The sequence below is a fragment of the Pediculus humanus genome, genomic scaffold, assembly GCF_000006295.1.
Source record: "Pediculus humanus corporis 1103172107447 genomic scaffold, whole genome shotgun sequence".
NCBI classification, from domain to species: domain Eukaryota; kingdom Metazoa; phylum Arthropoda; class Insecta; order Psocodea; family Pediculidae; genus Pediculus; species Pediculus humanus.
Window position 1 is genome coordinate 29,206 of NW_002987068.1, and position 14,145 is coordinate 43,350.

The 14,145-nt window shown below is 23.7% G+C and overlaps 2 protein-coding genes across 2 annotated transcripts in view; both read left to right on the forward strand.

Moving 5' to 3' along the window:
• The window catches only part of Phum_PHUM095290 (uncharacterized protein), a gene marked incomplete at both ends in the record, with an annotated part of 7,912 nt that extends 589 nt beyond the window's left edge, over window positions 1-7,323 (forward strand). Inside the window, 18 exons of the mRNA XM_002423865.1 lie at window positions 58-176; window positions 295-507; window positions 644-824; window positions 927-1,115; window positions 1,186-1,354; window positions 1,433-1,639; window positions 1,796-2,021; window positions 2,098-2,307; window positions 2,373-2,596; window positions 2,756-3,008; window positions 3,093-3,319; window positions 3,665-3,919; window positions 4,018-4,087; window positions 4,366-4,549; window positions 5,847-6,023; window positions 6,352-6,690; window positions 6,770-6,948; window positions 7,045-7,323. Coding sequence (XP_002423910.1) covers window positions 58-176; window positions 295-507; window positions 644-824; window positions 927-1,115; window positions 1,186-1,354; window positions 1,433-1,639; window positions 1,796-2,021; window positions 2,098-2,307; window positions 2,373-2,596; window positions 2,756-3,008; window positions 3,093-3,319; window positions 3,665-3,919; window positions 4,018-4,087; window positions 4,366-4,549; window positions 5,847-6,023; window positions 6,352-6,690; window positions 6,770-6,948; window positions 7,045-7,323 — 3,701 coding nt within the window. The remainder of the gene's footprint in view (window positions 1-57; window positions 177-294; window positions 508-643; window positions 825-926; window positions 1,116-1,185; window positions 1,355-1,432; window positions 1,640-1,795; window positions 2,022-2,097; window positions 2,308-2,372; window positions 2,597-2,755; window positions 3,009-3,092; window positions 3,320-3,664; window positions 3,920-4,017; window positions 4,088-4,365; window positions 4,550-5,846; window positions 6,024-6,351; window positions 6,691-6,769; window positions 6,949-7,044) is intronic.
• A 2,061-nt stretch (window positions 7,324-9,384) lies between these two features.
• On the forward strand, window positions 9,385-11,258 carry Phum_PHUM095400 (uncharacterized protein; the record flags this gene model as incomplete). Its single annotated transcript, XM_002423866.1, has 8 exons — window positions 9,385-9,430; window positions 9,588-9,653; window positions 9,759-9,806; window positions 9,886-9,934; window positions 10,010-10,121; window positions 10,255-10,445; window positions 10,532-10,671; window positions 10,705-11,258. The coding sequence occupies 8 exons, from the start codon at window positions 9,385-9,387 to the stop codon at window positions 11,256-11,258; spliced, it is 1,206 nt and encodes a 401-aa protein (XP_002423911.1).
• Window positions 11,259-14,145: the final 2,887 nt, after the last annotated feature.

Consider the following 14,145-nt stretch of genomic DNA (forward strand, 5'->3'; position numbering starts at 1 on the left):
CAACAAAATGCGATGCGAAATATTTATTCGATTTGGATACCGAAAACGATTTGTTAGAATTGACAAAAAATCATGGCGTCATTCCACCGAGATCGAAAATAAATATAAAAATAATATTTAAACCTACAGAACGTGGTATTTATTACAAACAGATTTACGGTCTCATACAATATCACGTAAATATGATTAAATATTAATTCCACGTGTTTTTTTTTTTTTAAATTCCACGTGTGGAATCTTTTTTTAATTTAAACGTGATATCGTTTTGTTTTGATATTATTATTTTATTTTTAGAAACCGATAGTTTTAAATATTTTGGGAATCAATAAACCGAAACAGCATTTAAATTTAAAATCTATTCGTTTTGAATTTTCCACAAAACAAATATGTGAAAACACTTACGAAAATTATTTTGAAAAACTTAAAAATAGTAAAATTCCAGAAAGGAAATTATTACTTTATCAAAAATGTTTGAAAGAATATGCTAAATGTCAAGATAAACTCGATGTTAGTTTGTTTGTTGCGTTTGTATTCACGTCAATTCCATAAAAAAATTTTTTTTCCCCGTGAAAATTGTTTTTCCTTCTGCTTTCCAAAACCTAAAACGAAAAAAAAAAATGTAAATTAATTTTTTTTCCCAAAGGAATCAGAAGAAAATTGTGAAAATTTATTTCCGGAAACTATCAATGAAGTAGTTTACGCATCCGATGAAGTTTTTTTAACGAATCATTTTATAAATATAAAAAATTTAACGGAAATGAAAAAAGCAATCACTCTAGTTAATTTATCTAAAATTCAACATTATTATTATCAATGGTCACGTGGTAAAATTAAAAAAAAAAGAAAATTTCTCGTAGATTTTTATAAATAAATTTAATAAAAAAATATTTTATTTTTTTAAGACGTAAATAACGAATTTAAAATAGAACCGACGAAAGGGATTTTGTTACCGGAAACAAATGTTGATTTTACAATACATTTCACACCTTTAACTTCCGATAAATTGCATCACGTGGAAATGGACGTAAGAATTTTCCGATACAGCGATTGGAGCGATGAAAATAATAAAAATGATAAAATTTATCTTCCTATGACGACAACCGTTAAAATTATCGGTAACTTCTCGAACAATAATTAATTATTTCTTATTTGCATCCTTTTAAAAATTTTAAATTGATCCATCAGGACATTCTTTTCCTTCTGGTACTTATGGTTGGATTCCTCAGTGTACAGTATTTCCAAAATGTATTAATTTACGTCCTTGCACTCCCGGTGAAATCGCTTACGGTTCAGTAATGATCGAAAGAAATGGTCATCTTCCGGTTTCATTTGTTATAAAAACGTCTAAGAATACGTATGCTTGATGACTCTAATCAATTTTTTTTTGACTTTAAATGGTAAGAAAAAGAAATTTCTTCGATTTTTCACGCAGAAGTTATTCCGTTCAACCCATGCTTGGATGCATAATCGAAGATTATCAATTACTCATGATACGTTTCAATGGTGAAACGGAAAAAGGAATCTACGAAGAAAAAATAAAAATTATTTATAACAATTTAGAAACGGATTGTACTATAATAACATTAAAAACGATCGTCGAAGTACCTCAATTAATTTTTGGTGATAACAATTGTTACACGTTTAAATGCACTTTTCCAGGATCGAAAACGGAAGAAATAATTCCAATTGAAAATCCTACAAATCTTTATTTAAAGTATTATTATTATTATTATTTTATTTTGAATCACGTATCTGCATAATCCTTTATTTAAACTTTAAACGAATGTTTTTAAAGGTATAAAATTATTATTCCCGAAGATATATGTTGGATTGAAATTCCAGAACCTAATGGAGTCGTTGAACCTAATTCTTCCACTACTTTAAAAGCTGTATTCAAACCCGTCGTTGCATGGGAATATTTAGATTATATTGAATGCGTTATTACTTCCATATCCGAATCCGAACATGAAGAAACAATAACATTACAATTAATAGGTTCTTCACAATTTGGATATTTAGTCGTGAGTTGTAATTTTCCTTTTCCTTTTTTTTTTCATTTAAATTTTCAAAATAAATTAAATTCATGTTTGTTGTCAGGCTACGCCGAGTTTTTACGATTTTGGTGAATGTATTTATAAAAAAGAAAAAAGTATTAAAGTACAATTGTTTAACTTTTCACCTGTTATTATTAATTATCAATTGTTTGTGGTTCAAAGCAGAGAATTTCCTGAGAGTGATGCACATAAAAATGTTAAAGTTACTCCTTCGCGAGGATTCGTACCTGGAAAAAGTAGCACAGAAATAGAAGTAAGTTGATTATTGTACAATTAATAAACAATAAATAAACATGATTGTCGCATTGTTTTATTTAGGTTACCGTGATTCCACATCGCAATTATCTTTTTCAATATGCTATTTTATGTCAAATATTGGACAGTCTATCAAAAGATGCTGTTCCGTCGAACAAACCGCGAAGAATGTTTTTTTTTCGCTTCGAAGGTGTTTTACCAACTTTTCAAATTGTTGATTTAAAAATTGAAAATGGCGGAGCTCTTTTCAGTCCACATTGGATATGGAAAATGATGTCAATCAATCGGTATCGGATTCTTTCAATCACCTTAAATAAAAAATCCCTTTTACTAACTCTTTAAAATTTTTTTTTTTTTTTTTTTTTATAAATAATTTATTTTTATTTTACTTACATTCGAGTTATTCATTTTAAAAAAAATTTCAATCACGAAATTAAATTTCGTAGGTTAAATAAAGCGTTGGAATCGTTAGATTCTGAAAAGAAAATTTACTGGAGGTTTCCAGAGGTGAAAATCAATTCTTTTCCCATTGTAATAACAATGTTGGTCGAAGCCAAAAGATTTGGATGCGCTCACTGGAGTTTGGAGAAAAATGTTATTTGTTCTTGTTTCGGTTTTAACGAAAGTGATCCCATTTTACAAAATGAATGCGTTCACACGGACATGATGCATATGATTCCAGCAGAAGGAAACCTGGAAGTGAGTTCTCGGTTAAACCATTTTCAAAAAAATTTTCCATTTATTTTAATTACTATTTACACTACGATTTACTTTAATCAGTAGCCCTCGAATAAAACACTTATTCACATTATTTTAAATTATACAAGCCTGAAAAATTGTCGAGTACAATGGACTATGAATTTACCATTTAATAGAAAAATAATACTTGAAAATGAAATTGTTAGCCTTCCAAATGAAGATGTAAACTTTGCCTCCATGTACTTACATCCAGAATTAAATTTAAAATCGATTTTTATAGGAGATGAAGATCCTCCTCTTCAGGTATTATGGTAGGCTATTATTCGAATCTTGGTTCGGAAGTAAAAATTATCAATAAATAATTTTATTTCAGTTGTTTTGGCTGTATAATAATTCGAATAAACCAGTTTGTTATGCTTTGAATATGACATCGTCGAATCATTTACAATATGACGTTCATAACATTTTCGATTGTTTAAATCCTAACGGAACGATTCCGCCATTTTCGTGCCTACCGCTAGCTTTCCTTTTCAAACCAATCGAAACTAAACCTTACTATGTAAAAAAAAAAAAAAAAAAAAAACAATTATTTTTGTTAGAAATATGGAGTTAGTGCATTATAAAAACATTTTTTATTTTTAATAGGCCGAATATAGTTTATGTTTTCAAGATAATGTTTCGACGACGATACGATTGAATGGTGAGGGTGCGGCAAGCATTCAACAAGTTAAAGAATTGACTCCTCAAAAAACGATTCCAAAAAAATCTAATTTACGAAATCAAGAGATACGTTTAGTTATAAACGTTAATTTTTTTAACATACTTTATTTTAGAATATTTTCCGAAGTGAAAAAAATTTTTTTAATCACCAACATATCAACAACTGATGTTTGGGCTTATCATTGGCACGAGTAAGATGTTTTAATTTGGTATACAGTGTAAAAATAATATTTACTAACATAATAATAATATTAGTAATTGATATGAGTGATTTTTTTTTCTTCATAAGCTTCCATGTGAAATCCATAATAACAGCTCAGGTACATCCAAAATCAGGTATTGTTGAACCAGGACAAACAGTACCATTGACATTGATTTTGACAAGTGATTCCAGTCCAACTTTTCTTAGTTTTTCCATTCCTTGTGATATAATTAACTATACAAAATTAAAATATTATGAATCAGTTAATTTTTTTAGAAATTATTTTAATGGAAAAAGTAAAGAATGTTTTACAATAACTGAAAAGGGAACAACATTTGAAGTAATTATAAAAAAAAAATTTTTTTTAACTCTTGATTTTTTTCTTTTTTGAATATATTTGTGTGTGTGTGTGTGTTTTTTTTCAAATGATTTCAGGCACCCAAAGTTGAAATTCCTGATGTGCCTAAATCACATCATTTGTTTTTAACTGTCAATACAAATATCATAAGTAGAGGAAACATTGATCAAAAATTACTACTAGCTCAACAATTAACATTAAAATCCGGTGAAGAATTTATTGAAAATTTTGATAACATTCCAATCATACCTGAACCTGAATGTATTCCACAAATTAAACTTACCCTAGAAAAAATCTTTTGGTAATTCAATTCATCATGATGTAACCGCATTTGCTTGATTTTGGGATTCTTCTTATTCGCCATCTTAATCATTTTTTTTCTTAAACTTGTAAATAATTTCTTCTTCTTTTTCTTTTTGTATTCGCAGGAAAACGTTAAACAGTGAAATATTTAAAAATCGTATCAGGAATCTGCAAGAGGTAGAAAATTTTAATTATTTACAATATGTTCCAACATCGCAAAGCAAAATAGCTAAAAACTATCAAGAAATCTCATCGAAATTAAATAAAAATTTTATTCAGGGATTTTTAGAAGAAATTCTTAGAAATATTTTAATAAAAAATTTTTTTAACCAATGATATCGTGTTAAATCGTAATTACTTTTTTTCTTTTTTTTGTTGTAAATTTTATCAATCGAAATGAAAAATTATAATATTTAGTCGAATTGATTTTGTCAGCCATTTTTTATTTTATTATAACGTTGATTTCAATTAATTAGTACGAACGCCATTACATACGACTTAAATTTTTTTTTTCGATAGAAAATTAATATCAAACGGTTTGCAAAGTAATAAAAACACAAAAAACTTTTTTTTAAATACAATTAATAAATGATTAATGACTATAAAAAAAAAAAACGTTGAAGGTCTTTTATTAGGTAATTATTTTTAACTTAAGTTTTACTCTTAAAAACAACTTGGTAAAATTTTTTTTTCAACTTTTAATACGTCAAAACGGTTACGTCAGTTTTGCCAATATACGGTAACAGTTACCTAACCTGCACTCGACAAAAAAGTATAATAATAACAAGTAAAAAAAATATAATTAAAAAAAAAAAAAATAATAACTATGAAATGGCACGGTGTTTATTTGTAAATAAAATTATTATTCAAATATTTATTATTATAGTATTAATTAATAAAACTGTTCCATATAAAAAAGGTAAATTGTTTATATATATATATATATATATATATATAAATATATATATATATATATATATATTTATACAATAAATATTTAAATGTTAATTACATTAATTTTTTTTTCTTTTTTATTTTTCTTTTTCTTTTTTAATAAATAAAATAAATTTTAATAAGAATAAAAAAAAAAAAAATTCATTTCAATTGTAATACTGAAAATGAAAATTCAATTTTGGTAATTTTATAATTACCAAACATTTAATAGAATAGAAAAGCATTTGCATTGAAAGTAAAATGAATTATTGATAATAAAAATAATGTAAGTGTTGTATATTTTTTTCTCTTATTTTATCAGTGTATTTAGAAAGTTCAAAACTATGTAGTTTAAGGGATTATGATAATACTTCTGTGGTTTATTTGGAAAAAGAAGAATTATCAGCAAAAGCTCTTGTACAGGGTGATTACTTTGAAAGATGGTCTGGAAAATATCCTTTCTCTTGTACTTTTACAGTAAGGGCACCCCCAAGATATGGTATGTATTATAAATGCATTAAATTAATTATATTGAAATTTGTTTGTTTTATCAAGCCAACCTATTCAATAGTTATGCAGTTGAAATGAAAATGTTTTTTTTTTAGATTGAAAATAATAATTGGAACCTTTTTAACCTTAACCTCTCCTAGTCGAGATTTTTTTTTGACTATATTATCCTCATTCCGATTTTAATGGTAATGTGTTATAACATTCCTACTTAAACATTATTATTAGTTTTTTTTTTATGTGTTACTACCCATTTATAATGTAGATGAATTTTTTATTTTTGACTAATAATTTTTTAAAAATGGTTGTTTTAAATTTAGGTATCTATGCAGTTATTCAAAATTTAAGCTTTCGTAAAAATCCAGTCACTGGACAATGTAAAGATTATGTAGAAATGCATTATTATGAAAGAACCACATTAATATTTTTTAAAACAAACAAAATTAAACAACAATTTTGTGGAAAGATAACACCCAAAGAGAGTTTTTCCGAAACGTCAAACCCATTAGAATTTGATAATATATTTAAAAATTCATCCGTATCTGAAAATGCTTTCATTGCAAATGATGAATTAACAGTCAAAATATACATTGCAAAAGAAAAATTAAAACCAGATGAAAAACTGGAGATACATATAGTTTTCACCGCTTTTAAGTTTGGTTAGTATGTAAAAACAAATTGTATTACTATAAATAATGAAGCTTTTTATACACAAAATTTTTTTTCCCTTTCGAATAGAATGCAGAAGAAGAGAAAAAGCCTTGCAATGCAAACCTTGCGAATGGATATGGGAAAAATTTGCATTGGATAAAATTCAAAACTGCCCCTACACTTCATGCATAGATGAGGATTATTGTAGAAATGTTGACATTAAAAAAGAAATTAAAACAATTGTTAGTTCTGGTACAGGAACTAAGGTACGAAATCATCATCGAAATCAAGGCTTTGAAGTATGTTTAACGAATAAGAATATTAAAAAAAAAAAAAAAAAAAATTTCCTTTTTTTGTTATAGGTTAGCATAGGAGCTGTGGCAACAATAATTTTAGTGCTTTTTATGTTTGCTTGTTGCGTTTGGATAAGTCGTAGAATGCAATTATGGTGTTTTGGACCAATCAGAAATAGACAATCTAGAATGGAAATGAATCAGACAACTCAAAATTCAGGAGGTTTCGAAGAAAATACTTCACCTTATGGTGACATGTTACCTAATTCAACAGCTCCCTCTGCCCCTCCCATATCCGAAGATAAAGACCTTCCACCAAGTTATAGTTCTCTGTTTCCAGAAAAATAATTATTCCTTGGAATACTGTTTCCTTTCCTTTTCCTTTTTTTTTTTTTTTTTACAAAATCAAATTATTTGGTAATAATACAAAATAAATATCACACAATTTTGTTTGTTTTAAGTATTAGTATTAGTATTAACTATTTTATAAGGTTAAGAAAGTAAAAACGAAAAAAAAAAAGCAAACAAACAAAATTTTTTCCAAGACTGCCATAGTGCACAAAAAAAAAAAAAAAAAAAAAAAAAAATTACAGTATTTTTCGAATTGATTTTTTTTTATAAGAAAAAACTTTAATAAAAGTCAATTCTATTTTTTTTTTTCAATTCTTGATTGATCTTTAAGAAATTATGTATTTAAAACAATTATAAGTTTTATAAAGGGCCAATACTTAGTTAAAGTTTTTTTTGTTTTTTTTTTTTTTTTTTTTTGTTTTTCTTATACATTCTATTTTTAAGTTGGGTTTTTTTTTTTTTTTTATGCAAAATGGAACGCCCCAACTTTTATTTGCTTTACTTTTTTTTTTTTTTTTTTTTTTTTTTACAAATAAGAAACTTATATAGAATCTCAATTTTAAAAGTATTTTCTTTTTTTTTCATTTATGTTAGTAGTTTTAGTTTAAAAAAAAAAAAAAAAAAATTTCCTACATTATATAAATTACAATAAATTAAAAATAAACTTACCTTATATTTTTCCAATGGTTGTCTATTAGTTGTTTTTTTAATTTTTGTAATTGATAAAAAATAATTTTTATCCAGGAATTTCGAATAAATGATGAATGGACAACCCACTGTGATAATTCTTGACTGTTTTCATTTTAGTTTGTAAAACCAGTGACGCCTGAAATGAATATAAAAATATAAAATTTTGTCAATAAAATAAAAAAATTGTACAAAATTAATTACTTTAAAAAGATGTTTAGAAAAATAATTTTCTTTTCCTTTTTCCTGTTTCATTTTACTAAAATTTGTTATTTACATACCAGAAAGATTGTTGAATTCAGAAAAAACATTAAAAAAAAAAAGTTAAAATATTAAATTTTCATTAATTCACTGTAAAAACTAATAGTACATATATAAATTATTATTAGTATCATTGTTGTTGTTTGCTCAAAAGTTTATATTTGTTTTATATGAATATCTTAAATAATTATAAAGAGAACATTAAAATTTTGTTAAATTAATTTTAAAAATTTCAGTTTAAAATTTATTATAAGTACATCACGAATAACCATGAACAAATAAAAAAAAAAAAATGTCTGATAATTTTATAATAATAATAATAATAATATTAATAATTTTTATAATATAATGTTATTAAAGTTTAAGTAGTGATTGTTTAGAAAAAATTTTTTTATCTTTTATTTAATAAACTCAAATTATTATTAATATTTTGTATTGATAGTATTAGTTTGTTTTAGATTACTTATATTACTGTTATTGAAATAATAAAATATTAAAAATAAATACATAAATTTTTATTTACATTATGTAAAAATAATTTATAAATTATCTAAAAATGGCCTTTCTAAACCTTTTTTAATTTTTTTATATAATCAATAATTATTTGATTGAATATTTTTTTAACTGTTACAATTAATTGTTAATGATAATGTTTTCAATTTATAATATCATTAAATAATTTAACAATATTATTTTAAACAAATAAATTTTTTATGTAAATAATAATAATAATAATTGTAAGTAATTTGTTTTTAGTTAGCTTTGAATATAATTTTTGTTTTTTTTTTTACGATTTACCTTTATTTATCTTCATGTTTCATGTTGTAAATATATAAAATAAATGAAAATTTTAATTGTTTGTTATTTTTTCGATGATTAAATACATTATAATAATTAATTAAAAACGAGAAATTTTTTTTACACTTTCACAAAAGTAAAATTACTGACGGATTAATGTTTTTTTTTTTTTTTTTTAATAAAATCCGCGGCAATTTTTTAAAAACGCGTTTTTTTACTCTATGACATTAAACCGTTTTTTTATGTCTAGAGTTATTTCAAATAATATCTGTTTTCAATACAAATATAATATCTGGGGTTACAGAAAAAGAAATGCCTAATTTATTTTTAAATAATTACAGCCTTATTAGCTCTTCAGGTAAAAATAGTACATAATTTAAATTTACAATATAATATTATTTATTGCATAAAAGATTTATGACAGTTAAATAATATTAAATTACATTTAATTAATTTATTGATTTGATTGTTGTTTACAATTTTTTTATTTTATATAGATATTATCCCGGATTCAGTGCAGAGTTCAGACGATAATGCTTTTACAAATAAGGCAAAAGAAAATCCCTTATTAAAAGAACCTGGTTTGTAAATTGCTATAATTTTGTTAATTCATATTATAATACTCTTATACTTAAATAACATTACAATAATCAAAAAAATTTTTTTTAATAATTTAAAAATGACAGAACCACATTCTAATTCTAAGGATAATGATTCATTTGATGAAATATCAGGTATGTCACACATTTATTTTTAGTAAATACTTTTGTTTCAATGACAAAAAATCACAAAACATAATCGTACTTTTTACAGAGGATGATGAACTAGTTTTAGATTACTTTAAATACAAACAGGAAGCCAGGTTAGTTGTTTATTCCCTTTTCCCCATTATAATTTTTTCTCATTTTATAGTAAGTAATTAAAAATAATGTTTTAGGTTGCCTTATACCAAAAGTGAAGATGAAGAAATATTAAATTTTATTTTAAAATCATCGAATATTAATAAAACTTCATCGATATCCCTTTGGAAATTTTTGGAACGAAAAAAGGTTTGTTTTTTTTTTGATTTGTTACACATTCTTAAAATAAATAAGTTTTTTTCACCTCTATTTAGTCAAATATGAAATTATGAAGGATTTATATTTTGTTTTTTCATAAGTAATAATTTATTTGGTTTCTTAGAAAAATCCTCCGAGAACATACCAGTCGTTAAAAAACAGATTTTTAAGAAACATCAAACCTCATTTATTCACAACCTACAGACACTTGATTAAAAATAAAAAGACAATGGAAGCCATTTTATCTAAATTTCCAGAATTGAAAAAAGACCTTAAAAGAAAATCTGTTTTAGATGACTTGAAAGTAATTAATCGGTAAGATAAGATTTAGTTTTAAAGCATTCTCTGAATGTTTAGTAACCAAAAGTAAAATCATTAATAATTCGAATATTTTTTTTTAGAAATGCAGTTCTCCCAACAACTAAATCTGAAAATAATATCAACAACATCAATAGCAACAATAATAATAATAGTAGTAATAGTAGTAACAGTAATAATAATAATAGTATTACCAATGCGAATACTAATACTGATAGTAATAGTAATAATAATAATTTATTGAATACGAATTCAGTTGAAGCAAATCAGGATGTAGGATTGAAAGAAGACTCCACAAATAAACACGAACGAATCATAAAAGTTAATAAAAATAACAGCATAACAATAATTTTAAATTGTGAAAAACAAAATAAAAACTCAATAGAATCGAGGAGAAAGAATACATTAACCATTTACGATAAATTTTTAAAATTAAAAGAGGAAAATACAATCGAGCCATGTTTACATTGCGGTAGGAGCGATCCTATTGTTGTCAAATGCGAAATCGAAACATACGATAATGAAAGTGCAGATGGAATTAGCAGCAATACGAACGAAAGCAATGATTCGAGTAACGGTCGAAATGTTGGAAATGGCGAAAAAAGAGAATCGACGAATAAAAATATAATAATAAAAAAAAATTCTCCTAAAAGTCCAAGTCTTCTAGATGGGGAAAACGAGGATGTTAAATATATTTGCACGATAAATAATAACGAAAATAATCGTCGTTTAACAAGGAGTGCATATAGAAAATTAATAACAGGTCAAAGGGATAATTTATCTCCTACCAAAAAGAAAACGAATCAATGAATATGTCACGTGACACTCTCAAATTCCCTAATATTAGTTTTAATTTTAAAAAAATTATTTTATATAATTAATGGTAATACCAAATTATTTAATTATTTGTTAATCTACGAGCATGATTATTTATATATATGTACGATAAAGAACAAAAAAAAGGCAAAAAGCAGTAAAAAAAAAAAATACATAAATAAATAAATAATATATATATATATATATATATACGATTTTGGCCAAAATATTAAATGATATGGAAAATATATATATATATTAAAATATTTTTACTTTAGGTATAAGGTAATAATGTAATTAATTAAATATTTAAATTATACATGAAATATGATGTGAGCCAAACAATTTTAATAATTAAAATAAAATAAATAAGTTCATGAAATTGTAAAAAATATTAAATCGATTTCTTTTTCTGTTTTTTTCTCTACAATCCTATCGTCTTTGTACCTGTCTAACTCTAGCTTATTATTATTATTATTATCATCATTTTATATTTGGTATGATCAAAATGTATTTTAATATATTTAAAATATTTTTTTTTCTTAAAAACTTTGCTTTTTTTTTTTAAATAAGCATTTCTCTAAAAAAAAAATAAACTATTATTATTATTATTATTATTACTGTCATTATTAAAATCTCACCTGTATTATTTTTCGATTAAAAGGTATATTTAATAACAAACAAACAAACAAACAGAAAACAAAAATAAAATTATTTCTTTTTTTTTTTTTTTTTTTTTTTTATTAATAAATAAAGAACAAAAATTGAACGTTTTTTTTTTTGAAAGAGCAAAAAATTACATTTATTATTATTATTATTATTATTATTAAAAGACTTTAACTGCCTATTAAATAGAACTTTTTTTTTCTCCTTTTTATTATTATTATTATTATTATTTTAAAATGCTATCATCGTTAACTAACTATATATATATATTATTTCTTTTTACAATAAAATTCAATTTTAATAAAATTTTCATTACCATCATCATCATCATCGTCATCATCATCATCATCATCATTATTATTATTATCATTATTATCATTTTTAAATGGGATTTTTGCACTTGAAACACTTATTTCTTAGGGAAAAAAAAAAAAAAAAATTTTTTTCTTGTGCAAAAATTCCATTTAACGATAAAAACAATTTTATTATTATTATTATTATTACTTTTTATCGGAAAGATAATTATTTATATATATATATATTTAAATAATTAATAATTATTAATTAATTAATAATAATTTTTAAATAAAGAAATATTAAATTTTTTTAAAAATTATTTACAATTTTTAAACTCTTTTTTTTTTTTTATTATTATTATTTATATCATTATTATTATTATATATATATTTATTAAATATAACATAATATTTATTTATTTATTTATTGGGTTTATTTAATTTTTTAAATAAAATAATTATTTATTATTTATTTAAATCTCAACAAAATTATTATTAAATTTTTTTTTTATTTATTTTTTATATTTTTTATTTTAATAAGAAAAACTAAAAAACGTAACTAATTCACTTTAATTCCGTACGTTCACTCACTCATTCATTCATTCATTCATTCATTCCCACGACATCTTTTCCCTCTCTCTCTCTCTCTCTCTCTCCCTCTACTTAATAATAATAATCAAAAAAAAAAGATATAAACCTTTTGATCATTGTGCGCTGGATTATGATGATTAATTAATTTTTTTATAATAAAACGATAATAATAATAATAATAATAATAATAATAATTAAATATTTATCATTCGTACGGGTTTAACGAAAATTAAACTTGTCGGAGGGGGGGGGGCGGGGAATCGGTAGGGAAAAAAAAACGATTACGTAATGACTTTTACTCCCGATAAAATGTCATTTATTAGTTATTTATTTAAACTAATTGACCGTTGCTTATTATTATTATTATTATTATTATTATTATTATCATCATCACTATGGCTACCTTTGCTACTTCTACCGCTACTACTACTACTACTACTACTACTATTTCATATAATTTATTTTTTTCTAACTAATTTCAAAGGTAGAAATTAAACTAAAAAAGGAAAAAAATGGTGAGGAGGAATATATCGAAATTTCTTTCAAATCTCAAATAATTATTAAAAATAAATAGAATTAAATATTGTCTTTTTCACACGCACGCACTCACGCACTCACGCGTACACCCACACTCACACGCACACAAACAATCCTACACGTGCACACGTAAACACGTATTTATTTTTCGTACTCAATGAACGATGACGTCATCAACACTCATCATCTAATGATAGAAAAATATACGAAGAAACAAACAAACGAACAAACAAAGGAAAAATTCACTTAAATTTTTTTTTTTTTTTTTGTGGTTGTTTGTAGGTTTTTTTTTTTTTTTTTTTATAAGTTAGGTGAGCATACACGAGCCTTCCCTTTTCTAAATAATAATAATAATAATAATAATGATAATAATAATAATAATAACAATAATGAATATAACGTTTGATTTTCCTTTAAAAATTTTTTTTTATACGAATTCGTTTAAAAAATAATTTATGATATTTGTTTTTTAAATGATGTTAAAACTACGACTACTACTACCCCTACCACTACTACCACTACTATTACTACCACCAGTAGTTTTGTTACTATTATTATTATTATTATTATTTGAAATAAAAGTATTAAAATAAAAAATTTACTGTTTGATTTATTTGATAAATTGGCTTTAAATTGCTCAGGTACCTTATAAAATTTTTTTTTTTTGTGTATCCAATTATATAATGTACACACGCACGTGTATGTATATAAGTGCGTGTGTGTAAATGTGGGTGAGTGCGTGTGTGTAAATGTGTGTGAGTATATGAGTGTGAGTGTGAGTATGTGTAAAT